We start from the raw sequence: 19,239 nt of genomic DNA, 5'->3' as shown, positions 1-19,239 counted from the left end.
AGCCAACTGTGAAATCAGCCATTCAGGATGCTCAAACTGACGAAATAAAATGTGTACAGGTCGGAAAAAGCAGGAAATTCAACAATTGATATTACTTCAACCAGTTATAATAAATCCTTGTGATTACATTTCATTTCAGAGTCCTCAAAATGAAAACAAGATGTCCGATAACATCTGGAAACATAATCAACAGTAACATATTTCTAATGAATGAGTTTGACATAATAATAATGGTGGATGTGTTGCTTGTTTTCATTTGTCCCTACTTCCTGCATGTCTGGCTCTTTTCTAGGATTAGCTAAGTGTTCGCAAGGTCCAACTAAAACAAAGATGACGTCGGTAGCTCGAGCGCTGCCCTGAACCACCATTCGATCTATCTGCTGATCTCAGCCTAGATCCTGTCCAGACAATACCCGGCTTCCCTGTGCTGCACCAATCAAAACACATGCCATTATATGGCAGCTGGGTGAGAGGCCTGGAGACGGAAAAACAAGGACAGATAGGGAAGGTGACAGAAAGAGAAAAGAGAGGAGTAGGAGGCATTTAGACAGAAATACCAGGGGAAGCTGTTGCTGCTAAAAAGCCAAAGTCATCAACTGAAGAGAGGCATTTGTATGGTCTGTTTAGACCACCCTCACAGACTTTGTTTAGTGTTCTCATACCCATGACTCTGCTGGCTGCATTGCCTCTACTCTCTAGTGCTCTCAAAGAAAAACCCCTTCAGGGGGATGGAGCGCAGTCCCCCAGTCCTGGCACTGTGCAAACCCAGTGCTCTGATGAACGAAAGGGACTGGGGCTGCTGGTCGGGGGCAGTGAACTCGGTCCTCGGTCCTCCCCTGGCGCTCTCTGAGTCTAATCCATTCAGATCGAGTCCCTGCAGAGGATCTGTGGTCTGACAAAGCCTAGCTCTGTCTCTGTGATCCAGCCCACTGACTTCTTCTAAGCTTTTACAGATGTGTGGAGAAAGTGGGCATGGACCAGGCCCAGGATGGGTTGGCTGACTAACTGGACGCAGGGTGCTAAATCTGCCTTTCAACAGCAGCCTGACGAAACCTTCGCATCTGCTTCCCGTCTCTCTGCATGCCTCGTGCTTATTTTTTTTCCCCGTTGTGTACAGGGGCAGGCAGCCAAGAGTGCTATCAGCCTTGATGTTGTCTTTCTTGGTTTCTGCCCCAATGCTCTCCAGAAGGAGAGGAGGTCCGATGAGGAACGTAATTACTGTTGACTCACATCTACCTTTAAGATCACTCATGAGCTATTGTCCCACTGTTGCCATCAAGCAAACCACTGGGAAATCTGGGAAAAATGTAACAAGTCACGGCAGGCATTACTGTACGCCAAAAGTGATATGGAGGACATCAAAGCAGACGGGCAAAGTTGACTTTGATGACGGGCAGCACATCTAGATTATGCTCATGGCAGCTGAATACAAAAAGATGTATTCAACGTGATGCTGAAACAGCTGAAACAGTGTGCGCTGCCATGTGAATGCCCCCTTGTTTCATTTTCCACTCAACAAAATGAGTTACAGGGCCGTCATGGTGAAATCCACATTCAGCTTCTCTTTGCCCTCCAAAATACTTTTTGATTCAATTGTCTTTTGCTCTGATCAGGACGAAGAAAGACGAGGCACATCGGGAATCTATTAAAAGCTGAAGGAATGAAAACAGTATCCTCTAGTCGTACTACTGTAATCGTGCTGATCAGAGATACATGAGCCAGAGGGGGAAATCATCATTTTACTCAAATCTGGATTAACTACAATGGAAGGTTTGTGATATGCGACAGCATATGACACACGATTTGGACAGGATAGACAGAGGGTGTGTGTGTTAAACCAGGATGATAGCTTGTGTGTGTGTGTGTGTATGGAGAGATGAAGTGCATGAGGATGTGATGGTTGGCTGAAATTAAATAGGTGTGTTAGGTGATAGCAGCACTTTCCGTGTGTCATTTCCTGGCCACCTGTTAGCCAGCGAGCATGAATAGGAAGGTACTGTGCTTCTCTAAGTTAGCTCCTCCTCCTCCTCCCAGTGCAGTCTAGCACAAGTTCAGACTCCTTTAGAGAAAAATAATAACCCACTAGTCATTCTGTCAAACATTTCCTGCGCCACATTTCCGAGCAACAAGGTTTGAATATTGTATGGACTGTATTTTCTGACTTTCAGCTGACACCAGCGTGTTTCATAACCTTATTATTGCAGGCTGACCATAAATCGATGATGAATGTTGAGGAAGTTACAAGAAGAGGAGTGGAAGTTTATCAGACGTTCAGGAGCTGATAACAAAAAAAGAATCACAGCTGGGTATTTCAAATAAAAAGCTAATCCAACTGTCCTGTTTTTTTCTTTTCAAAGAATAGTTTGACATTTCAGGAAACATGCTTATTCACTTTCTTGCCGATAGTTAGATGAGCAGATCAATACCACTCTCATGTCTGCCCACTCAGTATGAAGCTATGACCATCAGCTGCTTAGCTTAGCTTAGCATATCGACTGGAAACAGCTTTAATAAAACCCACCAAGCAACACCTTTAAAGCTCACAAATGAATACTTGGTATCGTTTGTGTGCTGAACTGTTTCTTGACCGGGTGTTGTTACACTTTGTTTTTTGTACGGATTAAACAAACAGGATATAAAGTGTTGCTCAGCGAGTTTCCGAGGTGCTGGTTATCATCGGACGGAGCCAAGCTAGCTGTTTCCAGTGTTTATGCTAAGCTAAGCTAACTGGCAGTTGCCTTGTAGTAAGCGTAAAGACATGAAAGTGGTATTAATCTTCTCATTTAACTCTCAACAGGAGAGCAAAAGAGAATATGTCCAAAACTGTTCCCACTCCTTCGTGCTATAGCTTGAAAGCATCACAACACTAACCGTACTAAATGCAGGCAATGTGCGCAATGAAGTGAACACAAGACTGAAAGCCCACACCAGTGCATCACACTGTTATTATTGTCTGTAGAATCAAAGAAGCGACCATTTCTTCTGGGATTAAATCCAAACCAGCAATCTGAGTCAGTAGTCTAACCATTGTGTGTGCTTGAAGTCTAATTACTGGCTGCAGCCAAGGTTAACTGACAGTTTGGGTTCTCCCAAATTTCCCCTCATAAACCTTTAGAAATGTAAGGCAACACCACACAAGCCATTTAAACAAGTATTTGACAAACAGCTCTTTCTGCAGAAACTGCACACTCATAGAAAAGATAAATCAGTTGTCTGCATCCTTTCCTTGTCAGCCCTCTTTTGCACAGCGAGACGCAGCCAGGCCTGTCTACTTTTGACAACTGTAACACTGGGGTTGGGCCATAACCAACCATGAAATCAGCCATTCATTCATTGGATGCCCAACATCAACTGGGAAGGTATGTGGCAGAGGTTGAAGAACACATGCCAACAAATAAATGGGTTCAGCTCAGGTTATTTGACTGGGAAACTAAAATCATACTGTCACAACACAAGGCGTTGCAGCTGAATATGATACCGTTTACTTTCTCACTCGTGAAGGACTAATGCCGGGGCACAATGTTCAACAGAGCATCCAGAATAAAAACATCAAAAGCTTAAAATCTGAAAAAAAAGCATTAAAGCATTCCTGTGCAGACTAAACAGTCACATAGTTGAATTAAAAAATGAATTCACATCTTTTCCGGTGTTATTTGTAAACCCATCGGGTATTGATATAACAGCCATGTCAGTTATGAGAGTATCTCTGGAGACGGATCCAAATATAAACAGCCTGAAATACACGCCTGACAATCCAGCCGGCGGCCGCCATCTGGGCCTCTCCAGTTACAGAGCTGAAGAAGAAAATAAGAAGATAAACAGCTCGCAGTACCAAGTTCCTGTTCAGGCTGACTCAAGCAAAAAACCACGTCTCCTGTTCCAGCCCACAGGTGATGAAGCCAGTGAAAAAGCTCACTAATACATTCAGCACCACGGGTCCTTGAGGTGTCTGAGAGTTGGGGGTCTTGATTGAGGGGATGTTTGACCTTCTGGTCCGGGCTCTCTGCCTCCAGAGGGCTGTTTAGAGCACTAAAAAGTCCTGCCATGGCTTCAGTTTCCTGACCCACTTAAAGGCCGTGTGCTGGCACACGTGCCCTGAAAGGTTCCTCGTCTGGCACCAGACCTGGTCTGCCAAAGCTTAGCAACACCACTCTTATTTTTACTCCCCTCTCATTAAGGGCTGGGTAGACCATGGAGGAGAGAAAGAAGGAGGGATGGACAAACGGAAAGATGGCCAGAGAAATAAAGAAAGGAAGGGAAAGGAAAGACGTCAATAAGAGCGGTGAATAAGAGGGGGACAATGATAAATGCATGGGGAGGGATGTAGATGATTTCGATTCTGCGCAGGAGGAGGAGAAGGAATGCTTTGTTTAGCTTTTCATGAGGCCATGTTATGATAACCCTCATCGTGAAAATATGTATGAACTCGTGAAGGGAAAGTAAGGCCCTGAATAATAGATCATGTTGGAAACACGTTCCTGCTAACGGTGTTGCGCAAGCCGCACCAGGAACATGACGTCATTGCAGTGCTCGGGCTGACACCCACATGTTGTTTTACTCCATTAAAGGAACATCTCAACAGCAACACAAACGTCTCTATGCGACTCTGATCTGTATGGGGCTCCACCTCAGAGGCCGGCCCTCTTTCAACAGCCGGCGAACGGAAAGTTGTTAGAAAGAGAGAATGTTGATACAGTGGAGAATGTGTTGCTCCAGCTTCAGGGCGAACACGGTCAAGTACTCAGGGGTCAAGCTCATCCATCCTCTGGCAAACGGGAAGATGTCAGGGATGTATTACTACTGCTGCTGCACGGCCTGGAGTGCAGTCCCATATACCTGTAGAGGTGGGTGAGCTGCTGTGTGCACAGACTTTCACAGGAAAGGAGTGGCAGATGCTTCAGATTGGGCCCAGACCAAAATATTACTGTCCATTGAAGACATATTTGCATCCCTCTGGACATCTCTCTTCCTCCCCATCCTCAATCTTTATTATTCCTCCTCCATTTCTTTGATCTTCTTCTATCTTGCTGCCAGGTCAAGCCGCGTCTACTGCAATATCACTCCACTATGTCACGTCAGGTATATTGTATAAAACCTGATTTGTATCTGTAGTTGTTGTAGCTGGATTATTATCTCAATTGTAAAATGTATTATATACCTACACGGACTCTCTTTCCCGTTCTCTCCTTTTACACACTCGCTCACCAGGTCTTATCAAAACTAAATTATGAAAGTACACATAACAGGGAGGCCTATCTAACAGCGAAGGTGGTGGAGAGGGGCCTCGGATAAAGTCAAGCAAGATGATCTTTCCTGCGTAGGCAGGAAATCAGATCTGCGAGCCCCATCAACAGGAAATGAAAGAAAACAACATGGTTTAGACAAGAGCCAACAAAGCCCGGTCTACCCAGATCCTCCCAGCAGCCACTTCAACCAGCGATAAGCCTGGCGATGCTGCAGGACGTCCTGACTGTGACACACTCCTCAGTCCAATCTGTGTAGACAAACAGCAGCCAGAGTCCTCAGACAGCAGATATCCTTGTGTAAATCTTAAATGTTTAGAAATGTCTATCAAAACACCACTGATTGTAGTCTCCATCCTCTAGTCAGGCTTCTCTGAGCTCATTTCATGAATACGTTTCTGCTTGTGATTAGGCTCAGTTAATACGGCCTCTTAGATTACTCATTTCTACTTCACAAACGCCCTCTCTCACTACAGTTAGCTTTCCTTTAATCGCACACACTGCGTGTCTTGATGATCTGATTCTATGTTCCTTGTTGTATTGTTTCAGCGCGGATGGCAAAGCATAATCTGTTTTAAATTCCTTCGGCATGACTGAAATTTGTAAGTCAGCCCTCTGTTCTCTGCCGACGGTCCCGGTGGGATCTTTAGTCTGACTCTTGTTTCCACAGCCGAACTTGAGGATCTATTCAACTTTTTTTTTTTTACAGATGATGCTCTCATTAATTCAGTGGCTGCATGTTTAGAGTGTGCAGGTAGAAAAGAAGATCACTTAGGACTTCAAGATAATTAATTCTGAATCAAAAAGAAATCCCTCGACATCTGTGGCTGCATCAGCTGCTGGATGATTAATTATGCAGGGTATTTAATGAACAGTCACACTCCAAATGAGTTCGGCAAACAAAATCGACAAGTATTATACTGAATCATGCCAGGAAGTGACAAGTCCTCGCTGGAAGCAAAACACAATTATGAATGCACAAGAGTAAAAGACATGAAGTAGCATGTTGTACTCGTAAAACATTGACCTCAGACAGCTAGCACACTGGCTAGCTTGGTGTAAATAACTAAACATAAATCTCAAAACAGCTTTAATAACAAGAGCGCCAACAGATAATAAGTGGGCATTAGAGGCGTGGACCTGGATTACAAGTTCCTGTATTTACTTGCTGACAGAATGGTGAATATAAAACGGTGTGTTGGTGTGTGACCTACCTGCGACCAGGTCTGAAAGGTGGGAGCCGATGTGGAAGTGCCTTCAACTTGCATTCTTTCTACTGGCCAGCAGGGGGCTCTGGAGGCAAAAAAACAAGTCAGATTGTACAGAAGTCTACAAGAAAAGGACTCTACTTCTCACCTGATTTATTACCTCGGCAAACACTGTAAACATGAGTTTATACTATCAATCGCTAGTTTCAATTCATGTTCACTGCAGCATGGTATTCCTTTCGTAAACTATAGTCCTATTCAGATGAAAAGACAATAAAGCAGCGTATGCTTCAGGGCGTGGCTTCCCTGTGATTGACAAGGGAAGCCTAAAAATGTCTTATTCAGAGTTCGGTTGCACTCAGCTCCACCCTCTCGTGTCACTTGTGGTTGCAAAAAGCCAACTGCCAAAAAACCAAGATGGTGACGGCAAAAAATACCAAACTCAAGGCTTCCAAATGGCAGTCCACCAACCAATGTGTCACAGTGACTACATCCACTTCTAACATACAAAATATATGGTAAATCCAATGAAGCTCTCATCGATTTAACTTAGCCTCTCCTGGGTGAAATACGGCACTGCTCAGTGATGTGTGTGTGTGTGTGTGTGTGTGTGTGTGTGTGTGTGTGTGTGTGTGTGTGTGTGTGTGTGTACTGGATCTGGATTGAGGCCTACAGTATTTGTGGTGAGTTGGTGGGTCATGTTGGGCTGGACTACCGTGGGTTTGGCTGTATGTTTGGCCTGGAACAGCTGCACAGCAGAAACCAGTCGCCTCTGTCCTCGGCGTCTGAGCTGCCAGCACACTTTCAGCCAGACCTAATGGGGCTTAGCTGCAAAAGATGCCTCCGGCTATCTACAATAGTGCTTCTATTACAAGTGTTGCCCTAATTGAAATCCTCTATTAATTGAACTTGCATTATTGCTGGCGTGTGGCTGAATTTCTTTGGGGCATGTAATTCAGTTGGGCAGTTAATGAACCTAGTTTTGGGATGGATGCTTGTAGACCACAGAGGATTATCTGGTGCGGAGCATCACTGAATTAAGATCTGAGTGTGGCAGGCACAGAGATGACTCTTTTCTGTCGACGTCAGAGGAAGTCAAGCTCGTCTCTGTTTGCTGATATAAGCAAATAAAACGATTCTTGTTCCAGGGTGAAATATCTTGTGGGTGGAATTGCACGTCCCTGCAAAGAGACCCGAAGCCTTTTGGAAAATCCGGGCCTCGGTGTGATTTCTGACAGCATGCATTGCTCAAGTTGAGCTTCAAGGTGTCAACACAACTCTGCACACTGGTGTACACGAACCATGCCATTTAAAAATCACCTCTTATTCAATTTGGGAACTTCCGCTTCCGTACAGAAAGATACCACTATCGTATCTGTCAGCTGAACATGAAACTACAGCCAGCAGCTGCATGACTAAGCTTAGCATAGTGACTGGAAACAGGGGGCCTCAGCTGGCTGAGTCCAAACTTTTAAAAAAAAGAAGAAATTCAACAACCAGCACGTCTACAACTGTCTAATTTGCACATTATATCTCATTTATATTCAGCCATTTTGCTGTTTCCAGTCTTGATGCTAAGCTAAGCTGCGCCTCCCCGCTCCACTCTTCACGGGAACAGGCCTACGTCGAATCAGCCCGGACAGTGGCCTGTGAAGAAATATTGTACTTAAAAGTTTTCCTCGAAAACTGGTGAAACATTTGATCTCTCTGGGCAGACAGAAGACTGTTGTGGGATCACAACCGTTCTGACTTTGCTCTTACGGTTTGCCAAGAGAACACTGTGACCGAATTACAGAGTACCGTATGGTGACTAATGGTGCTATCCAATGTCCGTTACTAAACTAGACTAATCCTGATTAAGTCTGATTTCATATCTACTCTGGTCTCTTCATTGAGTGGGAAAATGTGGAGCCAACAGCAGACGTCCGGCCCTCCAGTGATTCCTCCCAGGGCTCCAATGTGTGGCACTGGCCTTGGCTTCGGGGTGCTGACACACTTGAGCCCTAACACACGTAATACACCCGGTGAGCAATTGAGCAAATACTAAATGAAAGCAATGAGCGGGCCTGCAGCCTGCGTGTCTGACGGGGGCTCAGAGGGGGGTGTCAGGGGTCAGCTGCTTTCTCAGAGCGACCTTTTTCAACCAGACGTCCAAAGTCAACATTGCAGCTAACCTACAGCCGCCTGGATGCAGACTGAATGAAAGCGAGAGGAAATGGAGGGAGATGGAGAGAAAATGACAAAAGGAGCATCGTGGAGAGGGTTTTTTTTTGTTTTTTCTCCTAAAAAGCGAATGTTTCTCAGGTTTGGCTTTCCCAGCTTTGGAAGCCCACATGTCTACAGTTATCATCTGGGTAGACATCATCCATTACCTCTAATTAACCAGATGATGGTCTGGTGAGCATAAAATGAAGCTGGCGATTAATCACTCACAACACCTCCAGGCCTACTGCTCAACCTCAAAATAAGGGGGAAGAGAGTAAAAAAGAAGAAGAAGAGCTCTTCGGTCTTTTTGTGATTCTCCAACTCATTCCCAGAGACAGGACATGTCCAAACTATTCTGGTCCACAAGCAAAAAGACTCCTCTAAGGATTGAAGGTCCAGCACCAACATGTCACATATACAGTAGATGTATTTTCGCAAGTTACAGTGCGCAGGAGTTTGCGTGCCATTTAATATCTCTGCACTTGACAGATCTAATGCAGAATGCACACCGTTATGCTCATATGTACTGTAGCACTGATCCGTGAGAGGGGTAATATAATACACAGAGAAATGATAGTCGTCCAGGCTTCCAGATGTCACGGTTTTATGAGATGGAGGGAATTTACTGGCACTGTTGAGGTGTAGTTTTTCTCCTCTTTCGCTCGTTTGTGTCATGCTTCTCCTGCGGCTGAGCTACTGGCGGTTTTGGGGCGATGACGTAATTGTGGAAACGTCCATGGGTGCAGTCAAGCTTGTAATTCAGTGAGGAATGTTTCATCTGGTCAAGGCCCGTCTTTATTAATAAAGATGTTAGGCTTCAAAAGAGGGAAAGCAGAGGTAGAGAAAGGACGTGAAAGCCCTTCACTAACCCACTTACTTACTCAACACACGCTGGAGAAACCATTCATTTCTAATCCCCGCAACACGGTCACAGGTCAGATGTCTGTGCTGTTTACAGTACAAGGTTCTACAAATAAGATCACGCTGTTGCTGAGCAGGAAATAATTGGAGTCTTGATCCAGGAAAATATTATCCTGACCAGAGGAACCCAGAATTTGTCTTCCAGGCGGTGTTTTTGGAGATCATTCAAGGCCTTATGCAACCCAGGCATTTTCAATGAGTCTTCCATGTTTATCTAAATTAAAGCATGGCCATGATTATATACACAGGTTTAGCACAGCAAGCATCTTTTAAAAACATAAAATATGATATCTGAAGCAGGAAGCAACCACCCAGTAAGTGCAGGTACAGCACACCACTGCTGTGCACTCAGTCAGCTGCTGCTCTCATCAGCTGTGCTTGAAGTGGGAGTCTGGGCTGCTTCAGTGGTACGGAGCGGCCCCATGTGTGCTTTATTACCTCATCTTCTGTGGTGATGTATGGCTCTTGCACTGGCCACTCCTCCGAGCTGTTTATATCTGCCAAAAGATAAAAGAAAATCATGGCTTTATTACCCAGACGGAGCGGACAGGCCCGCACCGCGTATCTGCTCGGCCTTTCCAGAGGCAATAAACTGTCCCATGCGTGTGCAAAGCATCACTGAACAGGACCGATATGTGTTGAATACCAAGTGGCATCTGTTGGGACAAACATTTCGTTATTAGCTACTCCCAATGTTGACAGGTAGACCTTCTATCCTCACGACTCACACACTGAAGAAGCTAATATTGAGCTTTGCTTGGATCAGTATTCAAATGTTTCTGGATCAGAGTGTGTGGAACCTTCTCAATCAAATCATTACTGTAATAATCGTACGGTTTCAGCTTGTAAGGCAATTCAAGATCATGCTGTAGAATGCATCACCGAAAGCTCTCCTCCAAAATAACTCTCTGGAAACTGTTTGCTTGCAGCGCCATCCTGTGGCGAGAATGAAAACACACCACGAGGCCCAGGGAGAGTTTGAAAGGCATTGTGGGATTCAGAGTCACAATTTATGGGGAAAAAGTCCCACCTGCATTAAAAGTCATGTCAGCACTCAACAACAACAAAAAAGTCAAGAGTACTGTGACAGTATCACATGAGTTTATTAGCCTGGACAGAAGATGAACTGTGTTGGAAGGCTCTGTTTTACTAACACACTTGCAGACCAAAAATGACAGCAGCTGACGATATATACTGGCAGAGAGGTCAGTGAGCTCTACAAAACAGGAAGATACATTTGATACTAAATCAGAAAAAAAATGATAGTGTCTCAAAATATTGAAATAATTAACACTTTGTACTGTAATGTGATCTACAGAGCTTCCTCCCCACGGTGCCGGCGAAGGTTACGGTTTGACTTAAAACAATAATAAAACGATTCAACACCAGGAGAAGCTGTCTGTTGATCTGAAAACAGGAGATCAGTAAGTGGGACGACATCGTCTACCGTGTGCCACACCTGCTATAGCTAAAGCATGCGAGTTAATACGATATTACCGTCTGCAGAGAAAGGATGTTGGCGATGATGCATAAGCTGAGCAGAGTGCTGCACAGTGGGGACTTCTTCTGATTCTGCTCATCGCTCATTCATTCTCGATGTTATGGTGACGTATACCAACTCACTCATCTTTCAACATGAACTGCTATTTTCGACATGTATTAAAGACGAATATACCAAAACACAAATCTATAGTTGACACATGGAATAGGACAACATACTTTGCCATTTAAGAAAATACTCTACGCGGCACAGAGACAAAACCTTTGTCACACTCGAGCATAAAGGGTGGAGGGTTAAAAACAAAACTTTTCCTAATTAGTAATATTATGTACACTTGCCGTTCAAGTTTGGGACTAATTGGGTATTCTCAACACAACAGTATTCTCCCCTGGCTGGTAACACTAGAGACACCGACTGTGTGTTGACGTTTTTAAACACTCAGCACTTCTTTTGGTGAATAATAGATTTGATGTCTGAATTACACTCATCAATACAAGAGGGGACTCCACACTTGTGAATGGCGGTGTGTATACATGAGGTTCTGCGACACACTAAGTGATTAACGTCAGACGGTCGTGTTTAAGGGTGAGGAGAATCAAGATGCGGTGAAATACAGTATGTAGCCATAAACAAAAAAGTAAACTTGATGCAGTCAGTCATGGTTTCATGTAGTTTTATAAGGTGGGCTTTATAAGGTGCAATCACTGCATTCTCCACCATGTAATCTGGTGACGCAACTAAACTTCTGGCACAGCGGTATGCCGAGCAGACCGCACGTCAATGAGCAGAATCAGAAATCATGTTTAAATTAAACTCGTCCCACAGAAACTGGTTGAAAGAGCTCGACACTAGGACTGTTTGAAAGCAAACAGAGTATTCATGTTCAGGGAGCGAGCGGCCCCAGCCTCAGCTCGACGTGGTGCGTGAGCCAAATGGCCTCGGCGGCGGCGGCGGCGGCGGCTCCCTCCTCGCTCGGCCTGACGGGAGCAGCGAGGTTGCGGAAGTCGTGTCGGATCTTAAATGAAACGGTGACATCCGCGTCCTCGTCCTTCTGAGGGATCACTCTGATGAAGAAACCAATCTTGTTGGATTTCCTGAAGGCAACAACACTGTGGAAAGAACAAGAAGGATCAGACCGAGAGCGCCCTCACACCGCGCGGTGTGTGTCTGTGTGTGTGTGTGTGTTCACTTACTCTGGGTCATCCTGAAAGTCCTGGGGTTCAGCCAGTTCATCGTACTCCGCAGCAGCATCCTTCCCTGCCAAGACCAGTTCTTTGCTGGGTACCATAACCTTAAAAACAATAAAAATAAAAAAGTTACAGTTCAGTGACTTTCAGACTTGTTGGATGAGTCAACTTAGGTTTTAAACACCATAAAGTTTCTCTGTTTTTAAGCACGCCAATGTCAATTTGTGGGTTTTTGGGGGAAAAACAATCTGCCTCAACTCAGAATAAATACTGGTGCCTTGTTTACTGTTGTTTCACCTTCACTGAGCAGAATGACGAACGTGCAGTTCGTCACCAGAGGAGGAACTTTTCCTGCGCTCCGCTTGCATCCGACTCTAGGACGTTGTGACTCTGAAAGTGAACAATATTTGCAGAGCCTGGGGCTCTATGGAGGACCGCTTTACTGCAGGTTTCCACTTTGAGCTTTTTAAAAGCACCACCTGCAGCTCTTTAAAGTGTTGATGCTCCTTGCACACTTCATGTGAAGGTGTTCCAAAAATCCAAATTGAATACAACTAATTTATGTTCACACTAATCTCTGAACAGACGGATATCTATCATCTGGGGGCGAGAGGCTCTATTTCTGGAGACTGGAGTTTCACTTGAGAGATAACGGGAGGACCGTTTCATCTGCTCGAACGGGATTGGTCGATACTTCTCAGCCTACAAAACGGAAATTACCTTTAAAATGAGTGCATTGTGCTCTTATAGTCATCAGTAAACACACACATAAGATACGCAGTGATCTATGGACAGAGCTGCTCCATGAAATCAACCAAGCGGTGGTTCACGCTGCCCTCCAGGTGTCTGAATATCAGATCCAGCAGGATGACAGGAATGCACTGCGTTTGGCCACAATGTGAAAGGAAATGGGTCACGAAGACGCTCCGGTGTCTTTTTGGCCAGGAGCTCCTCCTCCTCACCCGGTCTGGGCCGAGACTTCATCGCTAAAGAGGCCAAAGACAAACGGCCTGTAGTCACCGGGAGCCCAGCAGCAGCGCGGGAACACTCTTAGCTGTGCTCGTGACAGCTGAAGGTAAGAATTGGACCCAACTGCTCCGCATATAGGAAGATGATAAGGCTACCTGCTACAGGCCGCGTGAATGAACAGACCGCCCTGCGCCGCAGAAATATCGCTTGATAGAATATGCAATATTTAAGAGCAGGCAGGCAGACCTGGGCTACAATCTGGGACTGTGCACATTTCATGTCCTCTGAATTTGAGCCATGGTGCAGTTAAAGCTCCGCTCAGTGATGTTTGGCCACCATGTGGGGCAGAATTACTCTTAAACAAGCCGATGAACACACAGCCCTTGCATATTATTGCCTCCTGAAGTGGTTTTCGGTAAACAACTGCGTGCCCAGCAGAATAACACGGACGCATCATCCCAATGAAATGTTTCTGAGTTGGGCGCTAATCCTGTACGGGACAGTCATGACAATTTTAACGTTTAATGCAGTAAGAATTCACACCATTACTGTCTAAATCATAGAGTCAATGTTTGGTAGTGGTTGGACCGCAATGAGTATTCAACACAACTGTCCGATACGATATTTCAACAAATAAAACGGGAGAAAGCAGCGTTAAATACCTTCGCTGTGCTGTTGATGTCGTCCGGATCTTCGTCCTCATAAGGAGCCAGGGTGACGTGGGTGATGTTCTCCACTGGGTTGGTCAGAGTCAGCAGCACTTGGCTCTCCTAAATAGACAGGATGTAGAAAAACACATCTTTCAAAGCTGATTGAGTTAAAAAAAGGTCTGTTTTTGACCATTTAGCTCAATACACTTATTAGAACTAAGTTTTGTCCTGATTCGGGACGGCAAGTGCATTTCAGCCTCTTTATTAACCACCAGCGTATTAGCACTTTGATCTTTAGGCATCAGGTTGACGAGTACAAAAGCTGCAGCGTCTCCTTAGTGTCTTAAAACGCAACGCATCACTCTAACCGCCGTTAAGATGGTTCGTTTTAGTTTCATAGCCGGACAGCAGAGCTCATTTCCTTGTAAGACACTAAAAATAGAGACTTGAGCTCCAAAAGGGTTTGCTAGTGGTGAGTTAGCATGTGTTAGCAGCATGGAACAGACTCAACAGAACAAATAAAACACTCAACATGTCTGAACCAGCGCGCGCGCGCACACACACACACACACACACTGACCTTCATGTTCCGGAGATTTGGAATGGACATAATTCTCACTTCGGGGATGTAGCTCCTGTAGGAGGAACAATCAATACACAGTTACACTCAAACCCACGGACTGCGTTCAACCACATTCACTGCGGGTTAAAACACAAGCACACCATGAACTCCTGATGAACCCCTGAGAACAACGTGCTATGTGTCAAATGAGTCATTTGATGTATCTTCCAGGAGACCATTTTAGAGTGTGTATATTTTGGGGTTATTTTCCTTTAAATGCTTTTAAGATTGAGCTACTTTTGCATGGACAATTCCATGAACATGAGTCTGTAGTTGTATTTATTAACTGAAAGATCTGCATCCTCATGAAGACGCATGTTTGGACAGAACCTGACGACCAATACTCACACAGCCACCAGCTGTATTTTAAACTTGATTGAAGTGGGGTTAAACTCCGGCTTGCTCAAGTTGTGCTCACATTTCTGGAAGGAGAAAATGAAGACAGAAAACCATGACGTAAACGTGACCGGCCTTTTTGAAAAATGGATCCAGGAGGATACAAGCGTGAAGTGGTACCGACCCTGCAGCGCAGCGAGCGCTTCATCAGGAGGTGTTTGTGTCTGGGGTGGAGCTGAGACGCCCCTGCAGGCTGGAAGTCGGGCTGCAGGAGCCGCTGGCGCAGCGTGGTCACTGGAAGGGACACGAACAAAGCTCAGCTTCAACCCAAAATAATTTGTATTGTTTAGCGAGCTTCCAATCGGAAGTCTTACCCTCCGGTAGGCTGATGGGCCTGGTATAACAGTCTTCAGGCAGGGGTTCCACTTCATCCAGGGCCTGGGCCGGCTCGATGGTGATCTCCTTTTGGTCCTCGCCCTCTTTCAGGCTGGTGGAGTCACACAGATACTGCCGTCAACAACCTGCTGTATCTCTCATAGTGTAAACTGAACGCAGTAAAGCTCAGTGAGGTTTTCTAATGTTTACGTCAGATCACATACACGTATACCTTACATTGCCAGTGAGCATTATAAGCTGTGTTACTTTTTTAGTCAAGATCAAAGTTGCAGTTGAGAGAAGAGACTTTGTCAGCTGAGATCTTAGACCTGGTCACTGAACGGAGACCAAATCTGCATAATTATCTCCGAGCCTGTTTTAGATCTGACAGCGTACTCTGTCAACACAGTGCCTTCTGTCAGCCAATTCATTTACAGATATCAAGCAGGGTCCTTGAATGCATCCTGGTGGTTTCATATGAAACCGGTGATCGCTGCATTACTTCAAAAGTGATGATGGAACTTTGAGAGAATATAAAAAGGGTGACGAGCGGTTCACTGTGATGGATTCACATGTATCTCAAGCAGAGCTTCAAGGCTCTACAAAATTGATTTTCATGGCACACTGAAATTAATGAACTGCTGGACGGTATGAAGTCAATTTATCCGAGTAGTTTTACTGTGAAGATAAGTTCCGTGTGTGTGGAGTCGGCAGTAATTCTGTGTATATGACAGGAAGACTACTCACGACAGGCCAGACAGGCTGGATATGGGAGCTCCAGACCTCTGCCTCTGGAGTCGGGTTCCGAGGCCGTATTTCTCCTGAGAGAATTTAGGAATAAAAACAAGATCAGACATTCTGCCGAGTGAAAAAAGAGCTAAAGACAATTCATGAAATGTACCGAATCTACAATGATTTTCTACATGACTACATTTAACACACGATCTTGATCCAAAAGCGGAGTTTACGACAACTTTCAAAAACTAAAATGGAAAGAAATGGTATTTGTCATTTAAATAAACAATAAATAAGCTATTAATCTTGTGTTAAGAGACAATAACAGGAACCTTTCTGCCCAGGATAGTGGGAGGGAATCAACTCGGACAGACTGAGGGTCCACAACTTAATTAGTATGAAAATATTTCGATCTGGTCACACAGACTTAAACAAAGTCTTCAGTTTCTTCTCTCCCTCTTATGAACACAAAGGCTCCCATTGTTTGGATCGCCGTCTCAATTACGCAACATTCATGTGATCTGTGAGGTCACTCGGTTACAGATTAGACAGGACGAGAGACGCAGAGAAGACAGTGCTACTGTGAAGATGAGACTATCCAAGTTGTGAAAAATACAACTCACCACCACATGAATAGTGTGTTGCTGGGGGGGGGAAGAGGGCAAAAACCAAAATATCAGAGTGCATAAGCAAAGGAAGAGGAGAGAACAAAGAACCAGGTGAAAGAAAAGCAATTCAGCAAACATTAGTGGCATTTGGTGACATGCAACAGCAACAGAAATGCTATCAGTGATGGAAAACAACTGCAGGACATAGCAGCTTAATGTCTGGAGACGTTTCCAACACACGACAGGAAAGACTGGTTTGCATTATCGGATATTAACATTGTAGAAGCAGAATGAGCCAACAAGCTCATGAAGACCACGTCCACACCGGGGCAACTCGCTTTAAAGAAAGTACATCTTCTGCTCCGTTCTGACCTTTCAGACGGACTAAGCAGGATTATTTTTCTGTTTTTTGGAAATTTCAATATGGAAGGAGAACATTTTGAAAATATACCCAAAAATCGTCTCCACAAATAAAAAGCGTGTTCATACTTATCCGCCCAAGTGTAGACATGGTGTAAATCTTTTACTCCAAGGAAACATATGAGCTGCTTATTATTCACGCCTGCTTTGGTTAAATGTTTGCTTATCAAATAACATCCCCAAGGCCACAAACTTTAAATGTGTCATTGGTAATGTTGTTGAGATTTAGTTCGAATCTCCGTATCAAATAGATCTCTCAAATGCATATCATCATTGATCTCTAGATTCTGTCACAGATTACAGTGAGACGACAGCTATTTGCATTTGCACGGGAAAAGAAGAAGGGATTTCATTTTTTTGAAAGGCTGAATTGGGCTCATAGGAGGTAAAGTACCGAGAACGCCAGAGGCATGCACTGTCGCCTCCTGGCCAGCTTCTTCCTGTCTCTGTCCTGCTTCTCTCTGTGGGCCAGCTGCTGGTAATACTCGATCAGCTTGTTGATCTGTGGGGAAACAAATCATTGGTCATCAATCAACTGGTCATCAATGCCTCCTGTATTCTTTTTTTTAAATAAAACAACACAGTAAGTATCCCAACACTACATATTGTTTGGTTACACAACAGTTTGACAATAACACAATAAGGCCTTACAGGCACCCTTCAAAACAATCGACTGACAAACTTTCAATTAACTTGTGAAAAGTGGAAAAGTGCAGATAAATGATCACTAATACTTACAATCCTGTAAAGAAACCCTGAAAATACTTTTGTGCAAAAACTTACCCGCTGAGTAGAAGGGTTCTCTGGCTCCTGCCATCCACCGCTGGCTGCAGTGAACAAAAATCAGACAAAACATGAGTCATAAGAAAGAAATACAACAGACAACAGCTTTGTACATGTGCTGACTTAATGAGCAACTGGAGACCTACTTGGTACCGTGGATGCTTCTTACTTCTTTTTGAAGTTTTTTGGAAATACTTAAAACATGAGCACATTGATGCGTCTACATTATTCATGTCTGCACCCACCAACTGATTTGTCAGCCATTCCCACGTCCCTGGAGGTCCAGCGACAGAAGCCACAGGCCAGGTAGTAGGCCTTCTTCATGGCCGTCTTGGTCGGATCATCGGGCAGAGGAGCTGGGATGTTGGTGGCTCGAGTGGACAGCGTGTGCATGCAACATGGGCAGTCAAAACAATTTGCACACCTGCAGCACAGATAGTCAGGAATGAATGAAAGTACAGAAATGGCGTTCATTTGATGGCGTAAGGAGACCAGACCGGTACAGAGTCAGCAGTGACCTGCAAGATCTCTATATTGTGTATGCACATAGCTCTCTTTAAGCACGAGCGTCTCACCTGTTCTTTTTAAGCTTAGCCTCTGCAGATGGCATGTTCTCCAAACAGCTGGGACAATAGTGGGAGTCCACCTGATCACCAAAAACAGGGGTTCAAGAGACGAGTCAGCCAACCTGCGCATCCACATCTTAAACCGAATGATGTTTTTCAGGAGAATAGGACTCGTGTTTTACTGTAACGATAAGCAATCACGTGTTTACAAAGATCAATCACTGACTGGTGATCTGAAATCGCAATATGTGAGAAAGCTAAAGCGGTCTGGGTGTGGTGACCATGACTGTGAGCCACGTTAACAAGATGGGTTTTTGACTGTGAAGACGTGAGCTGGGGTGAACTAATAACAAATAGTTTGTACTTGTCGGATATATTCTTTATTTATGAGCTCGGCAAATACGTACACGTTACACTCAAAGAATACCAAGAGCTAGCTAGCTAGCTTGTCCGCCGATTTATGCTGTGCTCGAAATAACGCTAACTCCAGCGGAAGTTAACCGGTCGCTTGTAGCCAATGAGATGAGCAGACTGTTGATTGACAAGCGGCTTAGCCATACAATGCGCGAGGTGGCTGGACTAATCCCACCTACCTGTCAAAGCTACTAGCAAACCGCTAACAACAAAGTAGCTGCTGACTAAATTAAGCTAACAGCTAGCTTGAGGACAGTAAGGTGAAACGTCCACGTACCTCGTGAGACACGCATTCCAGAGACCGTAGCTCACTACAATAGCGACAGAAATAAAGTTGGGATAGAGGGGCTCTGATCTTTTTCTCTCCACGAACCAGATAGACAACTCTATCCGGCTGCAGAAGGGACGCCATCTCTGAGCAGCTCAGCCGAGTGGATGGGCTCACTGACTGCACTCCTGCTAGTGTGGATGTCCCCGCTAGTCGTCTGGCCTTAGA

General features: G+C 44.7%; 1 protein-coding gene across 1 annotated transcript; it reads right to left on the bottom strand.

Moving 5' to 3' along the window:
- Positions 1-10,656: 10,656 nt before the first annotated feature.
- On the bottom strand, positions 10,657-19,189 carry dctn4 (dynactin 4). Its single transcript, XM_079269363.1, has 13 exons — positions 19,021-19,189; positions 18,339-18,409; positions 18,009-18,187; positions 17,764-17,807; positions 17,375-17,482; positions 15,965-16,038; positions 15,217-15,329; positions 15,027-15,136; positions 14,855-14,928; positions 14,465-14,519; positions 13,897-14,004; positions 12,272-12,369; positions 10,657-12,187 (listed from the first exon to the last, which is right to left on the bottom strand). Exons 1-13 carry the CDS (start codon positions 19,153-19,155, stop codon positions 11,962-11,964), a joined length of 1,395 nt encoding a protein of 464 aa, XP_079125489.1. The 5' UTR covers positions 19,156-19,189; the 3' UTR covers positions 10,657-11,961.
- Positions 19,190-19,239: the final 50 nt, after the last annotated feature.

The sequence above is a fragment of the Melanostigma gelatinosum genome, assembly GCF_949748355.1.
Source record: "Melanostigma gelatinosum genome assembly, chromosome: 5".
NCBI classification, from domain to species: Eukaryota; Metazoa; Chordata; class Actinopteri; order Perciformes; family Zoarcidae; genus Melanostigma; species Melanostigma gelatinosum.
The sequence above is the reverse complement of the archived record's forward strand: the minus strand, read 5'-3'. Positions and strand labels throughout refer to the sequence as shown.